Source organism: Salminus brasiliensis, chromosome 21 (genome assembly GCF_030463535.1).
Source record: "Salminus brasiliensis chromosome 21, fSalBra1.hap2, whole genome shotgun sequence".
Taxonomy (NCBI): domain Eukaryota; kingdom Metazoa; phylum Chordata; class Actinopteri; order Characiformes; family Bryconidae; genus Salminus; species Salminus brasiliensis.
Window position 1 is genome coordinate 226,589 of NC_132898.1, and position 18,963 is coordinate 245,551.

Genomic DNA, 18,963 nt, shown 5'->3' on the forward strand with positions numbered 1-18,963 from the left:
CTCACACTGGTGAAAACCACAGCATTAGTTCACCTCAGTCAAGAATGATTCATTCTGATTGGTCGAGAATCTGTGAGTGTGTTATTATTTAATATATGCATTCATTCCCAATTATTAGATTGGAAATATATAAATATTTATATTTTGATATTTTAAAAACATCTGAACACTGTCAGAATAAAAACAAAACCATTAATTACTGAACAATTTATCTCTATAACCTCAGCTAACACCAAGTCAAACGATACAAGCTTTTAGCTGCTCCTGTAAACAATGATCACACAATCAATCAATACTTCACAGCTGTGTTTCTTAATGAATCGACTCTTCTAATAATAAACTTAAATAAAGATCCTTTTAAAAGCTGAAATTGAAAATCATTTATCTGAAATATTAAACCGCTGTAATCTGAGACTGCTGGTCTTATTTATATTCTATTACTGTTTAATGTCCGACTGTGGAATTCCTGAAAAGACACGTCAGACAAAAGTCAAACAGGAAATCTACAAACAGTAAACGAATCATTTTACTCCTCCTGTATTTGTTATTTACTGGATGATTGTATTGTTCAGTTTCCCTCAGTGCCTCTTTCTCAGGTCTAGCTCGTCAGGTGGGATCTGATCAGCATTAATCATTGCTGTGTTTATGACGGGCTGAACGACTCACGCATCCGTGCTTTTATAGCTGGATGTTTTATTGAGATTTATCAGATTTATCCTCCTCTCTTAAACTTTCACTGTGTTTATTTGTGACAGTTTGATTAAATTTGACTAAAAGAACTAAAAGAAAAGGTTCACTAGTGTGGATTTTCAGAGCCCTGACCGTCTGACCGTCTGACTATAACGTACAGACATCATCACACTATACTGCTGCTTTCCCCCTACAGAGAACCCTCCTCAGCAGAATGGGGTCGTCCAGTCAAGCCCCACCCACTACAGCTCCATCGCCGCCTCCCCTTCCTCTCAGGAGGAACCCATTTCCACCTACTTCGAAGAGAAGATCCCCATCCCTGAAGACGCCACACAGGTAGGTTCTCAGGGGTGTGAGGGACAGTGTTTAATGGGGGGAGGTCCTCACTGCTTCCTGGTGGTGATCTGTAATTGATTCGGTGGTGTTGAGGTGTGTCTGTGCTGCTGAAGCAGGGAAGTGACTGAGCTGCGGGTTCTGAGGTGCAGGGAAGGCTGGGTCATGCCGGGTCAGTTTAGGCTAGTTCGTGGTTTAAAGGTTCTGTAGACATCCTTCAGTGTCTGACGTGATGGAGAACGAACCCCAGAACCAGAGTCTTCTCCTCTCTGTTCTCTTCCAGATCTTTAGCTTTCGGAAGCTGTGGGCCTTCACCGGGCCCGGCTTTCTCATGAGCATCGCTTACCTGGACCCGGGCAACATCGAGTCTGACCTTCAGTCAGGGGCGAAAGCTGGGTTTAAGGTGAGTGCGGTTATTACATCTCTATAACTAATTCATAACTGATATAAAGCTGTTTATACACTTCAGGAGTGGAATTAGGAGACGTTCTCTTTTTGCACCTTTTTGATCCGTGGTAGTGCTGTAGTACCTTAGTGCTGTAGTACCTTAGTGCTGTAGTACCTTAGTGCTGTAGTACTGTAGTACCTTAGTATTGGAGTGTCTTAGTGCTGCAGTACTATAGTACTGTAGTACCTTAGTACTGGAGTGCCTTAGTGCTGCAGTACTATAGTACTGTAGTACCTTAGTACTGGAGTGCCTTAGTGCCGTAGTACTGTAGTACCTTAGTACTGGAGTGCCTTAGTGCTGCAGTACTATAGTACCTTAGTACTGGAGAGCCTTAGTGCCGTAGTACTGTAGTACTGGAGTGCGGCAGTGCCGTAGTACTGTAGTACTGGAGTGCGGCAGTGCCGTAGTACTGTAGTACTGGAGTGCGGCAGTGTTGGTTAAAGAGCTTTTGTTTACCACATTTTAACCGTTGTTTTTTTTTCTACATCAGCTCCTATGGGTGCTTCTGACTGCCACCATCATTGGTCTGTTACTGCAGCGATTGGCTGCGCGGTTAGGTGTCGTCACTGGGATGCACCTGGCGGAGGTGTGCAACAGACAGTACCCGACTGTAAGTCATCCTGAAGTCTGATCTTCATCGTTAAGACTGAGCTTTGGTTGATTTTTGATTGGATGTTAAACTTGAGTGTTTCAGTCAGTCATGTTCTCTCCTCAGGTGCCGCGGATCATCCTGTGGCTGATGGTGGAATTGGCCATCATCGGCTCCGACATGCAGGAAGTCATTGGCTGTGCCATCGCCCTCAATTTGCTCTCTGTTGGCAGGTAGCGTTCAGGTCACGTTCAGATACCTGCAGTATTTTAGAAAACACCCCTGTTTTAAGTGCAGGTGTTAAAGGAGATTGTTAATGACTGATTGTTATATACTGAATCTACCAGATCAGAGCAAAATACAGACCTGTATAAATGATGTAAGTCAGTAGGTGTGTGTAAGAACGTACAGACGGATCTGGATCCGTTTACACTCACATCATCTACTGTATGTGTAATTGGACAAAGGGTGAACTGCAGATAGGGGTTGTCCTGTTATTTATTTGTTTGTTTGTCTTAATCACTCTTTCAGGATTCCACTGTGGGCCGGAGTGCTCATTACCATTATTGACACGTTTGTGTTCCTGTTTTTGGATAAGTACGGTGAGTTGAGCAGTGTAAGGACCTGAACTCCTGTGTGTTTTTGTGTAAATACGTTTTCCAACACAGTTCTTTTCACTGAATATCAGGTTTGCGGAAACTGGAAGCCTTTTTTGGATTTCTGATCACCATCATGGCCCTCAGCTTCGGATATGAGGTACAGTAATCCCAGAGTACTTTACATTAAAACAGTGGGTCAATAAATTGGCTTAAAGGAAATGTTTACCAGATTTGGTGTGAGTGTGTGTGAGTGTGTGTGAGTGTGTGTGAGTGTGTGTGAGTGTGTGTGAGTGTGTGTGAGTGTTCTGATCATAACGGGACTGAACTGAACTAGAGTACTGGGAGTACTAATCAAACAGTAATTCTTTGAGATTCTGTAACATTAATACACAGTATAAGCCCCGCCTCCTCCCACCCACTGCACTGCGATAGGCTGTAGAGTTTTACCTTTCAGTACACTGATATACAGACGCCTCTGAGGATCGAATGGCTCGTATGTCAGTGTCTGCCCTCACGACTGTTACAGTCCTACAGACTGGGCTGGAACGTCTAAGCAGTGAGGAGAACCCGCTAACGGTTCTGTGGTCTTCTGATTGTTCCAGTATGTCCGGGTGGCTCCGGACCAGGGCGAGGTGCTGAAGGGTATGTTTGTGCCGTACTGTGAGGGCTGTGGTCCGGTGCAGTTAGAACAGGCTGTCGGGGTCGTGGGAGCGGTCATCATGCCTCACAACATCTACCTGCACTCAGCCCTGGTCAAGGTAAGAACATTATCTGGTTCTGGTGATACACTGTGGTTATTATCATTCCTCAGCACACACCATATGAACAAATGTTTGTGGACACCCCTTCTAATTAATGCATTCAGTCACTATGTTCTCTGGAATGATGGTGAAGCTCCATCCAGTTCTTTTGGGATGAGTTGGTGAGTTGGGGATGATGAGGTGGGGTGGTCTTCTCTGGACAGTAGAGACAGTTACTCCAACAAAAGCAGGATCAGCTCTTTAATACCCTTGATTTCAGAAGTAACAGTGAGCGAGCAGGTGTCCCAATACTTTTGTCAGTATGGTGTAACTTCAGTGCAAATACACAAAGCAGCAGCATTAGTGTGCAGTGCTGAACACGTCCCGCCACTGAAATGACTGTTGGTGCTGTTTGGTGCAGTCACGACAGATCGACCGAGACAACAAGAAGGAGGTGAAGGAGGCCAACAAGTACTACTTCATCGAGTCCAGCATCGCCCTCTTCATCTCCTTCCTTATCAACGTCTTTGTGGTGGCGGTCTTTGCAGAGGCGTTCTATGATAAAACAAATATCCAAGTGGTAAGATTTGAACCAAAAACCCTAATTTTGTAAATAAATGAATATAAATAATCCTAAAGACATGATTCCCTCATCAGTGCAGCCTTATTCACAGTGTGATTATGAGCCGTTTGTGTTTTTCTGGAGGATCAACAGATAACCTGATGCTCTTTCCTGTTTTGCAGAATCAGCAGTGCAATGAGACTGGGAGTCCTCACACGGATCTCTTCCCCATCAACAACGAAACTCTGCAAGTCGATATCTACAAAGGGGTACGACACCCTGCACCCGAGCACAGCACTGTACAGAACCATGACTACTCACACAACCCTGAGGATGTTTAAATGGTTCATTATTATTATTATTATTATAGTCATTATACTGGGTTTTTACAGGGTTGCTTGCATAAACCTCATTGTTCACCAGGTCAAATTTTATAAAGTTCACATTGTAGAACAAGGCAAGATACACAGACGTGAAATTAGGCAGACAGACAGACAGACAGACAGACAGACAGACAGGTCCATGGATAAGAATAAAAAACGAGGGAAAAGCTGAGAATAATGAAGCTGCATAAATTTGAAGCTGGTGGTGGTGATAAATTCTGTATCACATCAAAAGAGAATTATACACTTTAATATATATATATATATATATATATATATATTATAAAATTAGGTATTATAATGTACTCAAACTTGGAGAGCTAAACTTCCTGTCTTGTGTCCTTATGCAGTATATGAATCTAAATTGAGCCTGAAGTTTCAGTGCCAGTCAACATAGCGGTCAGCAGATGGCGCTAGTGTTCTGGTTCTGCCTGCTCGGGCATGGAAATAGATTCATAATAACCTCCTAAATGTGAGCCTGGTTTGGAGAACGTTCTCACACAGAACATCCGTAAATAAAGATGATCTGGATGAAAGCACTGGAATAACTTCCATTACTGACGACCCAGAAACGAACAGACCAGTAGATCCGGGACTACGGCTGAAAGCGGTCCGCTGGTCCTGAACTGCTCGACTGCTCGAGTCTCATGTTTGATTTGGCTTGATAATAGGCTCTGACTGCTGCGTCTGGGTTGGCCTCCAGAGCTTTGCGGATGTAGGTGCAGATAAGGGTTTATTTGACCTTTGTTTGTGCCACTGTTTTAACACTGCACACGGTCCACCACTCCATACAGCACACTGGAGCCGTGTGGCCGAATGGAAAGGTCTCGCTCTGACCCGCTGATTAGGTCACATGCTGGTGCTCAGTGCAGCTCTGAGGTTCTACACTTTTGTGGTTTCACATGTGACCTCACTAACAGATCACTCGCACAGATCAGAATCAGCATTAGGCGAGTGGGTGATCAGCTGAGTGCGTGACGCCGTCAGCACTGACCTGACCTGCGAGACCCAACAAGTCTGAAACCGTCTAGAGAAGATCGGTTAATCCATTCCTGCTTCGTGTCGAGATGTTTACTGTCTGCCTCCAATGACTTCTAAATAAAATCACTTCCTGCAGGGCGTGGTTCTGGGCTGCTTCTTCGGCCCCGCGGCTCTGTATATCTGGGCCATTGGGATTCTCGCTGCTGGACAGAGCTCCACCATGACCGGGACGTACTCTGGTCAGTTCGTCATGGAGGTACGATCATAATAATGACTCTGTTTATTGAGCTGATTTGGGGGTAAATGGCAGGTGTAAGCAGAGCAGGGTGAGAAGGTGAGCGGTCACTATGGTAACATCGTTGGGTTTCTTCATGATGACTGCAGTAAAGTAAACCGTTATGTATTGATTATTGGCCGTGATATCAGTTTCAATAAATATGTTGATGTTAGCTGAATCAGTTTGATCTCTTTTTATATATATATATATATATCTCGCTCTCTCTTTCTCTCCAGGGCTTCCTGAACCTGCGCTGGTCCCGCTTCGCTCGGGTGTTGTTGACCCGCTCCATTGCCATCTTTCCCACTCTGCTGGTGGCCATCTTTCAGGACGTCCAGCATCTAACCGGCATGAACGATTTCCTCAACGTCCTGCAGAGCATGCAGGTGGGTGCAGGGTCAGCTCTCAGATACACCCTTCAGTCTGATCTCCTCCTTTATGGACGTCTCGCTGCTGCTGGTTTATTTATATCCACTGCAGAAAATTCAGAGGTTTTTGTTTTATGTCATAAACTCCTATCGGCTCAGCACAGGACAGCCAATCAGAACACAGCGTCTAAAGGCACAGTAACAGAAACTCCGCCCTCTCTCAGCTGAGGAGATGAACTGCGGGAAACTGGGATTTGATTATTTAGGAAATTAAATTTTAATAAGTTTAATAAGGTTTTAATTCATCTGTTAATAAATACATAAATATGCATGTTTCTCTCCCTCGTCAGCTTCCTTTTGCGCTCATCCCGATTCTGACCTTCACCAGCCTGACCTCAATAATGAATGACTTCGCTAACGGACTGTGAGTACGGCTGACCTCTACATGACCCTAAAGAAAAAGAATTATATTAGAGTTTAAATGGTAATTAATGTTCAAATGTCTTTTGTGTGTGTGTGTGTGTGTGTGTGTGTGTATGCGTGTGTGCGCACGTGTGCCGTTCTCAGAGTGTGGAAGATTGGAGGGGGAGTGACCATCCTGGTGGTCTGTGCCATCAACATGTACTTTGTGGTGGTGTATGTGACCGCCCTCAACAGTGTGCTGCTGTACGTTCTGGCCGCTCTCCTGTCCATCGCTTACCTGTGCTTCGTTGGTTACCTGGTGAGTAAGAGATGTCTCAGAGGAAGTGCAGGACTTTACACCGTCAGTCCAGTGTCTGTGCTAATGTCCGTCTCTGCTTTCCTCTTTGGCCTGCAGGCGTGGCAGTGTCTGATTGCTCTCGGCGTCTCCTGTCTGGATGTCTGTGGCAGGGTAAGGAACCCACCCGCAGTTCTCATTGAAGAAGAGCCCGAGTTTGATTCCTAAAACCAGGCGAGGGGTCCGACCAGGGCACCTGGATTTTAAATATACAAGTGTTTAATCATTCAGCTTTTAGCACATTCCTGAAACGGCTGACGGGACGCCGGCGTGCACTCTGGGTAGAGTAGGTGCGCTGGTGTTCTCTGGAGTCTCTCCTCAGAAGAAAATTAGTCAAAAAACTTTTGGATCAATATTTTGTTGATGGTTTAAAGGAAGATGATCAGGGAAACAATTGCAGGCCAGCATCCAGTGTGTTAACAGAGGATACTGTGTCTCAGCTACTCAAAAGGGCAATTCCACCAGTTTTTCCAAATTTCTGCAGAATGAGATGTGAAGGGGTGGGGGTGGGGGTGGGGAGGGGGGCGACCGATTTTATAGTAGCAAAAAAAAAAAACATAAAACTGTGCAGCAGATTCCAGACCATGATAAACTCGGCTGTGCATGTGCTCAAATACTACTACTAACATTAACAGTAATACTACTACTAACAGATTCTCCTACACTGCACACAGCATCCTCTTAAATCTGCTGTCAGTCATCTGTCTCATTATGAGATTATTGTAACAGTTTAACAGGACCATTTTAACCTGCAGTCTTTTCCATGTGCAGATCATTTAGCTCTTTCAGCTCGATTTATAAACTGATGTTCTGCTTTTGATGGAAAAAGACACTTTAATGTGAAATGAAGTGAAATGTGATGTAATATTGTTTCAGCTCCTGCAGTGAGAACCGTTCTAAATATTTCAGATTTAAGGTGATTTTTCTGATGTAGTGATATTTACCGTTCTCCTTCTCTCTGTTTCTGACGATTGTTCTCAGTTAAAGTACTACTGAACGCTGTCCATCATTACCTCATTATCCAGCCCGCTCACGCCCCCCTTTACTGCAGTGGGGCCTGTGGATTGGCGTGGTCTGAAATGCACCTGGCTCTGTTAGCTTCGTAGCGTCTGCTCCACTCACTTTTATTCTAGCTGTGGTCGAAGAGCCGGAGGAACCTGTTCGGTTCTAGATAATTTTTCTATTTTGGAAGCGTTCTCTATCGTCACGGTCAGATCACAGCTCTACTTGTGTTCTGTTCTGTACTGTCTGCGCTCCACACTGTGTGAACGTTTGTGGTGATCTCGTTATGTTGAAGGGCCCAAACTGCAGGCTTTACTGATCTCGTAGTTCAGAGGATTCAGAGACGTTTAGGAGGAGATGTAGACAGGACTGAACATACGGGGTTTGAGAGAAGAAACTCCTAAACCCCATTCATACACTATATGTCCAAATGTTTGTGGACACCCCTTCTAATGAATGTATTTAGCTGCTTTAAGCTGCACCCATTGCTGACACAGATGTGCAAATGCACACACAGCTTGTCTAGTCCCTGTAGAGAAGAAGTACTGCCAATAGAATAGGACTCTCTGGAGCAGATCAACATCATGACCCTATTGGCTCCATGCTGCCTAATACCAGGAGAGGGCTAAAAACTTTTTTAAATCCCCTTTATTTCAGAAGAAAGAATGAAAGAGCAGGTGTCCCAATACTTCTGTCATTATAGTCTGTTTGGTACGATGCTGAGTTCAGGCAGAAGTAACTCGCACTGCTTTGCGGCCTGAAGCTGCTCGGTATGCTGTGTGGGTGGGGGTCGGAACACAGCAGCTCCGGCTCTCTGATAACCGTCCAGGAATAGCTCTCATTAGAATGGTCCGGCACAAAGCCACGAGTCGACCATCGGCGGGTTCTGAGTGCTGCTATTTAAGGTGTAAAGACAGACTGCTGCACTGACGGGCTCTGGGGGGCGTTGTGTGTGTGTTTTGTGGGGGGGTGTAGTGTCATTGGTTCAGCAGCTGGGACCGCTCCATCTGCAGGGTTAGGAAACGTGAGGACTGTGAAGTTTAACTACTGATGAAGTGCTGCTGCTGCATCCTGCACGTACCTCTAAATCCATACAGACTCCTGTGTTGAGCATGAGATTCTGTTACGACTCTGAGCTCCTCGTCCTTCATCTGCTGCTTCTTCAGTAGAACTAACAGCCTGTGAGCCACGTTTCTTCTGTTCATTCAGAATCTCACTGTGAACTTTTGTCTATTTAAAACCGAGCAATAAAATTCAGAATAAACCCTGGATTCAGCATCTCTACATTTCTTCATCTCCAGACAGCAGAAGCTCCTCTCCATCAGCGCTCTGTGGGATTTACAGTAGAATTCAGTCAAATGCTTCAAGCACAACAAAGCATTTCTTCACTACAGCTGAACCTTCAGAGGTTTCCTCCAAATCTGTGAAGTTCTGCTGATGACTCCAGATTTCAGTCATTAAAACTTTTGCTGTAAATAAAGAGGATGGAAATGAAGCTACAGACAGATTTGGTTCAATAAAAAACAAAATAAAAATAAAAAATGTAATATTTAAAGTAAATAAACTAAACAGCTGCTGCTGCTCACAGGACTCAGAATGACACATGGTCAGAGTGCGCGGGTTCTAAAGGGCTAACGTTCTCCAAGTCTGCTTTCTGTTCTCGTTTATCCAAACCTGAGTAACCTCATTACTTCTATTCCTATTAACCCCCCCCCCCCCCCCCCCCCCAAACACACACACACACACACACACACACTTCACAGGGGCGTGACTGTGTAGCTGGATATTCGGGAGTCCCCGTCCAGTTCTTGCAACTGCAGTCACAACTGTAGAACCACAGAGATTAGGTTCTCCTGTTCCTGCGACTCTGTTCTGTTACTTTCGGAGAACGCCCCTCACTGTGAACGGGTTCCACATGTGTAGATCTGCAGAGCCGTGCTCAGGTGTCCTGCGGAGTGGACGCTGACGTCTGTGACGCTGCAGGTCTACACCCTTGGTAACGCTCCCCTCTCTCTCTCTTAGATTCAGGTGGGGCAGACTCGCCACAGCGATATTTACCTGCTGAATAACATGGACGCGGACGGTCTAGCGGAGAATTAGCAGAACGTAAGGAGCTTTTCGTTTTTACTGTGTGCTCGTCCCCGTCCGCCAGGAAACCGGACTGTCCGACTGCTGGACGTCCCCCGACCCGCTGTGACCTCGCTCTCCTTAAGTGACCTTGCAGGTGAAGCCGCAGATTGCAGCAGCTGTTCCAGCGTTCCTCTGCTTCCTGAAGTGAAGTGTTGAGGGTTCTTATTGGTTCTCTGTGCTGCAAGGGTTCTATATAGCACTACGCACCAGCAGTGGAACCTACTTTGGTGCTATATAGAACCTTTCTTATCTGTTTTTATATAAACAATCCACTGGAGGTTCTCCTCTCAGACAAAGAACTATTTAAGCATCTAATCAAATTTTATAGAACTCTTTATAGAACCATTGCCTTTACTAAAGAGCCATTGAAGAACCCCTTTTAGACTGATCTCAGTTCATATCGTTATTGAGTGACATTCACCTTCAGTTCCATTAATATTAATATTATTATTATTATTATTATTATTACAGAAGTAATAATGAGAGGACGAATATTTATGACCAGTTTAATATATACACGCACCTGGCCATTTTATCAGAAACACCGACCCTAAGGTGTGCTCTGTAGGTGTTCAGCTCCTCTGTTACTGTTCAGTGTATCAGCTCCACCTCCTCCTCCCTTCCACCACCATAAGAACCACCATGATCCACTAGGCTCGTTTTCAGCACAGCAGAGTGTGTGTGTGTGTGTGTGTGTGTGTGTGTGTGTGTGTGTGAGAGAGAGAGATCCACTGATACCAGCACAGTTGTGTTCATGGGGTTTTTACGTTTATTGGCCACTGTATCAAAAACACCAGAACTGTGCGGGTGGACAGTGAGACAGAACCTTTTCTGAGCAGATGTCTCCTAACCGTCCATCAGCTGCTCAGTCATGGTCCTGTGGTGATGAATGGGGCAGACGGGGGCTGGATACGGTCTGTACCTGCACCTACAGAGTGCAGCCGCTATTATTATTATTATTATTATTATTATTACATATTCATTTAATATGATTTAAATTATAGTGTATTTACTCCTTTATGTGTGTAAGAACACACACACAGACACACACACACACACAGAGTACACACACAGAGGGGGGGGGGGGGGCGTCTGCTCAGCAGCAGTGAAGATCCGGGCGCTCCTGTTCTAATGTTCCCACGCTCGGCTCTCTGACCCGCAGCCTTTACTGACCTTCAGGGGCTGATTCACACACACTAACACACCAGGACCAAAGAGAAGAACCGCCTCTCTAGAACAGCTAATGTGAACATTTTATCAGGTGGAACGAAGCCAAAGTTCACCAGCATTTAATAAACGTTTAATAATCCGCCTCTAATCTCCACGTTCCGCACGTTCTGTTCAGGAATCATGGAGCCGCTCTAAGAAAGAAGATACTGTTCTACACAGAACCAGGGTGCAGAACCCTTGAACCAGGCAGAGAACTATTTGGTATGAGTTATGTCTCTGAATGGAGCCACTGTCTTTACTTAAAGAACCCTTTAGTTGTAGGTGTTTCTGATAAAGTGGCCACTCTGTGTGTGTGTGTGGGTAATCAGACAGTCTGATCTGAAGTGTAAATCTGAGCTTTTATCAAAAGGACCAACTCTAAACTGTCCTCCGGACTCTAAACGGCCAGTGGAACCCAAACATGGTTCTGTGTTTGGTGCTTTATGGAGGGTTTGGTTCCAAAATGCATTGGAAGCATTTAACCAGCACACACACACACACTCTCTCTCTCTCTCTGAGTGAATGCGCCGCTGCGTTTTGGAATGGTGTTTTTACTGTTAGATTTTTAATAAGTGATTAATCTTCAGAGATCAGGTTCTGAACCTTCTGAAGAGGAAAAGAGGTTCTAGTTCGTTACTGAAGTTTACAGTCGTTATCTAGAACGGTGTCTGAGTGAGTGTAGTTTCAGTGTCACCGACGCAGATAAAAGCTGGTTAGATGCACTAATTATTAATATTATTATTTTTATTTTATTTTTTTCAGAATTAAAGCTGAATGGCATGATGAGAGCAGATACAAAGGCTGCGTGCAAAAGTTTGGGTTTTTTTTGTTTTATGAGCCATATTTATAATCCAAGTGTAAAAAGGGCTGGCGGCTCTTACCCACCGAGACCTTCTGCACATTTTAGACTTTATTTCATGTAAATGAGAACGGCTCTGATTCTCATGTAGACAAACAGGGTGCCCAGACTTTTGCACGTGCCTGATTTTGTACTAATACTTGATCATTTCCTCCCAGCCTGTTACATTACTGCTCCAGAGTTCAGCTTCAGAGCTGCTAGACGTTCTCTCGGCCTGGTCTGGTCTGAATCTGCACAGCTGGACTCAGCTGGACTCAGCTGGACTCCGCCTCTATGTGGTGGGATATTGTTATGGTGTCGTTATGGACGTATGTTTAACCCTTTAGTGTCCTTCGGTCCACACGTCCTTCTGGATCTGAGAACAAATCTGAAGAATTGTGTAAATGATTTAAATCATGTATGAATATGAGCTTCACACGCATTATTAGATTCAGTACGCTGGTCATGTGACTACTGATTATAACTCAATGCTAATCTGATGCTAATAAAGTATAACTATGCAAAATGTCACCAGTTCAGACCAGTAACTGCTGCCAGCCCCTGGACAGCTGGAACAGCTGGGTTGGGTTGAAGCTATTGTGGCAGGACTGGGTGAACTGGGATTAGACTGTGTTTATGTTGTTTATTTAACTGGAAATGTTGAGAATAAACTGAATCAGTGAGTCGGTTTGAGCTTCTGTCATCAATCACTTATTTATTCATTAGAATCAGTTTGACTGAAGCTCTGCGTTTGATTCATGGCTGTTTGAGCGAGACGAACCCTGGCTGGGATCAGACCCAGGAGACTGCTGTACTGTTTTCTGATCAGTTGATGTTCAGAGATGATGCTCAGAGCTGTCTGTGTGAAGCGTCCCTCGTAAAGAGTCCGATTTCCTCTCATTATGTTTACTAGTCTGAGCTGTGATGGACGCTGCCCACAGCACAGTAAACCAAAGTGCTGCTTGTGCTGCACAGTCAGAACACGTACATAAATACAACATAATCTGTCGTAAATTAATTTATATAAAAATAATTCTATTGACTACAGAGTTTAAATGAAAGTCACTCTTAGATAATTACTGATTAAATCAGGAGACTCTGTGGTTGTTCCCTTTCTGAACTTTCTGATTCTGTTGCTTTCTGTGCAAAATCAACTCTTAAATCTTCGGGATCTCTCGCGTGATTCCCAGCTCACTTCTCATCAGGGTCTCGGGGGGCCAGGTACTCTTTATACATGGAGTACATCACACCTGGAACACAGGAGGAGGGACAGGTGTTTACACCACATCTACCGACAGCGCCATTCTGTGTGTACACAATATAAGACAGGTGGTTTTAATGTTCTGGCTGACTAGTGTATGTAAACTACAGTATATACAGTATTCACTGTAGTGCACGGCTAGTTTACATAATAATAAAATAATCTGAGTGAGATAGGATCGTGACGGTACCACGTTCAGTGTGAGTGGGCGGAGCTAAAGAGTTGTAGGCTGAACAGACGGAGATGTGTAAATGGGCTGGTGCTGTGACATCACAAAAACTTGTGTTTATTTGTGCTACAGAGCGAGGGCTGTTCCAAAACTTTGACAACACTGTTTAAAGTTAAAAAGGCGTTTAGGAGGTTTTGGTTGAGCATCATTCTGTTCATTTTAAAACTAAATAAATGAATAAACAACAGAGTTACTCAAAGTTCTTACCCAGAGTCATCGCCCCGACCACGAACCCCTGCGCTCTAACACGCATGTGAATTAGATGTACAGACATTTTGGTGTCGCCTCTGGATTTCAGTTTATACAGTCCGTACGCCACGACTGCAAGGAAGCCAGCCATGCCTGCAGAAGAACAGCACTGTGTTTACACCGAGGACAGACCACCTACAGTAAAGTCTTATCGCCCAGGTATTCACCAGGTAAGCATTAGAGCAGGTGTCATTTATACCCTGATATTGTTGTGATATAATTTTAAGATAATTAAATGCTATATACATGATAATGCCTCTAACATTTAGCTTTAATTGACTTTTACAGCAACTGATAATGCTCATTAATGTAGTTTACAATTGCTGAGGAATCATGCACTGCCAATTTAATGTGGCACATAAAAGCAGACAAAAACACAAAAGTATCAGGTAGTCATGTAGAGACTTATCCGTAGATTAGATTTAGATTAGATCTGACAGTTGCAAAACACTGGACTTGGATATATTTCTGATCCAGTCAAACATTCCAAAAAATTCTAAATTAAGGGGAAGTCCTTTTAAACTGACCTACCGATTGGCACAAATGGCGACTCCTTCGCTTTTCGCATCAGCTTGGACGACTGCCCCTCATCAGCAGACCAGGATCTGTCGGCACACATCCTGTTAAATGATCTGTGGGGAGAAACAGTAATTAGACAAATGCCAAACACACGCGTTTATACCGTGGTAAATATCAGAGCTATTTTAAGCTCCATCCTTTGTTTTTACCGCTGTGCTCCAGTGGAGCGCCCACTGGCGCCCCCTACGCTCAATTAGTGGACATTACTCCCAGCCTGGGAGAGTGAGGAGAGTTCTAAGAAGGTACTTGAAGAGTGCAGTTCTAGATTCTGCACTGTGGAACCGTTCTACAGTGGAAGGTGAGAGTGTAGCTAGAGTAATATCTGAGGTTCAGGTGCTTCGACTTGATCTGAGCTGATTTTCATCAGATCGGTTTTAATAAATATATACTTATCTACTTTTATTCAGGTTATTTGTCATGACGACTTTTGTCGAATTAATAAAGTAAAATGTATTTCCAATCTTAAAACATGAATAATAGCTGAGTTATTATCATCTATGACCTTTCTATGACGCTGAATGAGGCTGCTCGGAGGAATTCCGCTCCACCTTAAATGCAGCAGCACTTCACTGCAGCAGCCGGAGGCGCGCGACTGAGCTGCTGCTGCATTTAAGGTGGAGCGGAGAATTCCAATAAGACGCTAAAAATCAAGCCGACAAACCTTTTTCTAACATTAATCGCTTTAATACACTCAATAATGCCATTAAATTAGTTATAGCAGGCCTTAGATAAGCGATAGATAAATAAGAGAGTATAAGTAAATATAAGTAAATATAAGTAAACACTGACCGGCACCGCTGTTGTGGCTAACGGCTAAGATTAGCAAGCTAACAGCTCCTACAAGACTGACTGGACTGCGACACCAAAGCAGTGATGAAGCACAAATCTCAGACTAATCAGATCCTCTGATTCACAGCAGCAGATTCTGTTGATCCACAAACTCCAGCTGTTCTCCTAGCTACTGGGCCCGGTCACGGAGCTGACTGGGAGGATCCCAAACCAGCAGGGAACGCCTTCTACCGTGGCCGGATACCAAATAGCTCCACGATCCCTATAAAGTGCACTAGTTTAGATTACAGAAGCGTGCCTCTCACATTTAAGTAGTATATTATTTTTAATACTTTCTAATCTACAGCTTAGCGACGGCATTCTCCGATCATTTGACGCTGACATGTTTAGAGATTAGTGACTAGTGTAGTGCACTAGATAGGGAATAGGGAGCCATTTTGGATTCAGCCGTATTATCAGGCAGACGCGAGCTTCATTTTGGGAAGGGATGGTGTTGAAGAATTTGATTAGTTTGTTTAAATAAATAAAATAATCGAAATAACATTACAGATCAAATTAAAAGTGATAAAAACGTAATTTATTTTTGAGTCAAAATTAGCGCTGCTCTGCAAACCCTTATCGGTTTACATTTGTATATAATAAACATCGACACGGATAAATTCTGGGCAAATCTTATAGTTTGTGCGTTATAATTTATTAATAATTTGATATACAGATATTAAATTATCAGAGCGACTAGAGCGACGAAGACAACTCAGTGCACCACACTCCTCTCAATATACAGCAATACATACCTGTGGGCTGTGAGACATCAGTGACATCGTGTGGTCACCTGCTGGTACTACATCAGGACTTATAGACACAGCGGCTAAGATCAACAGCACAGAACCTTAAAGACGATGTTTTATATAAACACTAATATAAATACATATAAATATATATATATATACATATACATACATATAGATAGATAGATATCTGTGTATATCAGTGTGTGTGTTTGGGAAGTTTAAAAACACGAAGGCTGAAGAGTTTTTTATTACATTTTAATAAACATTTATTTTGCATTGTATAAAGAAATAACGTGGGTTGAATAGAGATGTTTAAAATGATGTCTGTAGTATAATTAATATTAAAATAACACATTATTATTATTTCAGATTTTATTTGATGAACTGTTTGGCCATGTTGGAAATGTAACGGCTCGGTCAGTTCCTGCTGCCCTAAAAATTCCGATATGCCCGAGTTCAGTGTCCGAGTTCAGAGAGTGTTCCTGTGGCGCCTCCTGGTGGAGAATCTCGTTTTTCCTATAAAACCGATATTATTATTATTATTATTATTATTATTATTGTTGTTGTTGTTGTTGTTGTTGTTGTTACAGAATCTTCTGCTCTTTGTTTTCGTCTGTAGGTTAAAGCAGATTAAATCATTTGAAACTAAATTTTCTCTTAAACCATTTAGTGATAAATACAGGCGGCTGGTGATGGCTACTGAACTACAAATCCCAGAGCTCTGTGTCGGCGCCGCTTCATAGGAGTTGTGGTGGTGACGTCATTCGCACTCCAGATTTCGTAGTCCGTTTTTCTAATGTTATATAGAGTTAATTACAGATAGACACTCTCACTGGCCACTGACTTTATGTTTATTTGGGTTTATTCTAATATTATATAGAGTTAATTACAGGTAGACACTCACTGACCACTGACTTTATGTTTATTTGGGTTTATTATAATGTTATATAGAGTTAATAACAGATAGACACTCTCACTGACCACTGACTTTATGTTTATTTGGGTTTATTCTAATGTTATATAGAGTTAATTACAGGTAGACACTCTCACTGACCACTGACTTTGTGTATTTGGGTTTATTCTAATGTTATATAGAGTTAATAACAGATAGACACTCTCACTGACCACTGACTTTATGTATATTTGGGTTTATTCTAATGTTATATAGAGTTAATTACAGGTAGACACTCTCACTGACCACTGACTTTATGTATATTTGGGTTTATTCTAATGTTATATAGAGTTAATAACAGATAGACACTCTCACTGGCCACTGACTTTATGTTTATTTGGGTTTATTCTAATGTTATATAGAGTTAATTACAGGTAGACACTCACTGACCACTGACTTTATGTTTATTTGGGTTTATTATAATGTTATATAGAGTTAATAACAGATAGACACTCTCACTGACCACTGACTTTATGTTTATTTGGGTTTATTCTAATGTTATATAGAGTTAATTACAGGTAGACACTCTCACTGACCACTGACTTTGTGTATTTGGGTTTATTATAATGTTATATAGAGTTAATTACAGGTAGACACTCACTGACCACTGACTTTATGTTTATTTGGGTTTATTATAATGTTATATAGAGTTAATAACAGATAGACACTCTCACTGACCACTGACTTTATGTATATTTGGGTTTATTCTAATGTTATATAGAGTTAATTACAGGTAGACACTCTCACTGACCACTGACTTTCTGTTTATTTGGGTTTATTCTAATGTTATATAGAGTTAATTACAGGTAGACACTCTCACTGACCACTGACTTTCTGTTTATTTGGGTTTATTCTAATGTTATATAGAGTTAATTACAGGTAGACACTCTCACTGACCACTGACTTTATGTATATTTGGGTTTATTCTAATGTTATATAGAGTTAATTACAGGTAGACACTCTCACTGACCACTGACTTTATGTTTATTTGGGTTAATTTTAATGTTATATAGAGTTAATTACAGGTAGACACTCTTACTGACCACTGACTTTATGTTTATTTGGGTTTATTCTAATGTTATATAGAGTTAATTACAGGTAGACACTCTCACCGACCACTGACTTTCTGTTTATTTAGGTTTATTCTAATGTTATATAGAGTTAATTACAGGTAGACACTCTTACTGACCACTGACTATGTTTATTTGGGTTTATTCTAATGTTATATAGAGTTAATTACAGGTAGACACTCTCACTGGCCACTGACTTTATGTTTATTTGGGTTAATTTTAATGTTATATAGAGTTAATTACAGGTAGATACTCTTACTGACCACTGACTTTATGTTTATTTGGGTTTATTCTAATGTTATATAGAGTTAATTACAGGTAGACACTCTTACTGACCACTGACTATGTTTATTTGGGTTTATTCTAATATTATATAGAGTTAATTACAGGTAGACTCTCACTGACCACTGACTTTGTTTATTTGGGTTTATTCTAATGTTATATAGAGGTAATTACAGGTAGACACTCTCACTGACCACTGACTTTATGTTTATTTGGGTTTATTATAATGTTATATAGAGTTAATTACAGGTAGACACTCTCACTGACCACTGACTATGTTTATTTGGGTTTATTCTAATATTATATAGAGTTAATTACAGGTAGACACTCTCACTGACCACTGACTATGTTTATTTGGGTTTATTCTAATATTATATAGAGTTAATTACAGGTAGACGCTCTCACTGACCACTGACGTTATGTTTATTTGGGTTTATTATAATGTTATATAGAGTTAATTACAGGTAGACACTCTTACTGACCACTGACTTTATGTTTATTTGGGTTAATTTTAATGTTATATAGAGTTAATTACATGTAGACACTCTTACTGACCACTGACTATGTTTATTTGGGTTTATTCTAATATTATATAGAGTTAATTACAGGTAGATGCTCTCACTGACCACTGACTTTATGTTTATTTGGGTTTATTCTAATGTTATATAGAGGTAATTACAGGTAGACACTCTCACTGACCACTGACTTTATGTTTATTTGGGTTAATTTTAATGTTATATAGAGTTAATTACAGGTAGACACTCTTACTGACCACTGACTTTATGTTTATTTGGGTTAATTTTAATGTTATATAGAGTTAATTACAGGTAGACACTCTTACTGACCACTGACTTT

The 18,963-nt window shown here is 41.9% G+C and overlaps 2 protein-coding genes across 3 annotated transcripts in view; one reads left to right on the forward strand and one right to left on the reverse strand.

Annotated features, from left to right (window-relative positions):
* Positions 1-12,594, forward strand: part of slc11a2 (solute carrier family 11 member 2) — a 16,569-nt gene extending 3,975 nt beyond the window's left edge. For both annotated transcript variants that reach the window (XM_072665368.1, XM_072665369.1), the window contains 15 exons: positions 887-1,026; positions 1,307-1,426; positions 1,962-2,081; positions 2,187-2,293; positions 2,592-2,662; positions 2,749-2,816; positions 3,262-3,417; positions 3,821-3,979; positions 4,144-4,230; positions 5,462-5,581; positions 5,839-5,988; positions 6,321-6,394; positions 6,538-6,691; positions 6,788-6,841; positions 9,752-12,594. In XM_072665368.1, coding sequence (XP_072521469.1) covers positions 887-1,026; positions 1,307-1,426; positions 1,962-2,081; positions 2,187-2,293; positions 2,592-2,662; positions 2,749-2,816; positions 3,262-3,417; positions 3,821-3,979; positions 4,144-4,230; positions 5,462-5,581; positions 5,839-5,988; positions 6,321-6,394; positions 6,538-6,691; positions 6,788-6,841; positions 9,752-9,829 — 1,658 coding nt within the window. In that variant the 3' untranslated portion in view covers positions 9,830-12,594. The remainder of the gene's footprint in view (positions 1-886; positions 1,027-1,306; positions 1,427-1,961; positions 2,082-2,186; positions 2,294-2,591; positions 2,663-2,748; positions 2,817-3,261; positions 3,418-3,820; positions 3,980-4,143; positions 4,231-5,461; positions 5,582-5,838; positions 5,989-6,320; positions 6,395-6,537; positions 6,692-6,787; positions 6,842-9,751) is intronic.
* Positions 12,595-12,911: 317 nt separating this feature from the next.
* LOC140542598 (HIG1 domain family member 1A, mitochondrial-like) lies at positions 12,912-15,189 on the reverse strand. The gene is made up of 4 exons (XM_072665370.1): positions 15,014-15,189; positions 14,177-14,277; positions 13,604-13,738; positions 12,912-13,156 (listed from the first exon to the last, which is right to left on the reverse strand). The coding sequence occupies exons 2-4, from the start codon at positions 14,262-14,264 to the stop codon at positions 13,098-13,100; spliced, it is 282 nt and encodes a 93-aa protein (XP_072521471.1). The 5' UTR covers positions 14,265-14,277; positions 15,014-15,189; the 3' UTR covers positions 12,912-13,097.
* Positions 15,190-18,963: the final 3,774 nt, after the last annotated feature.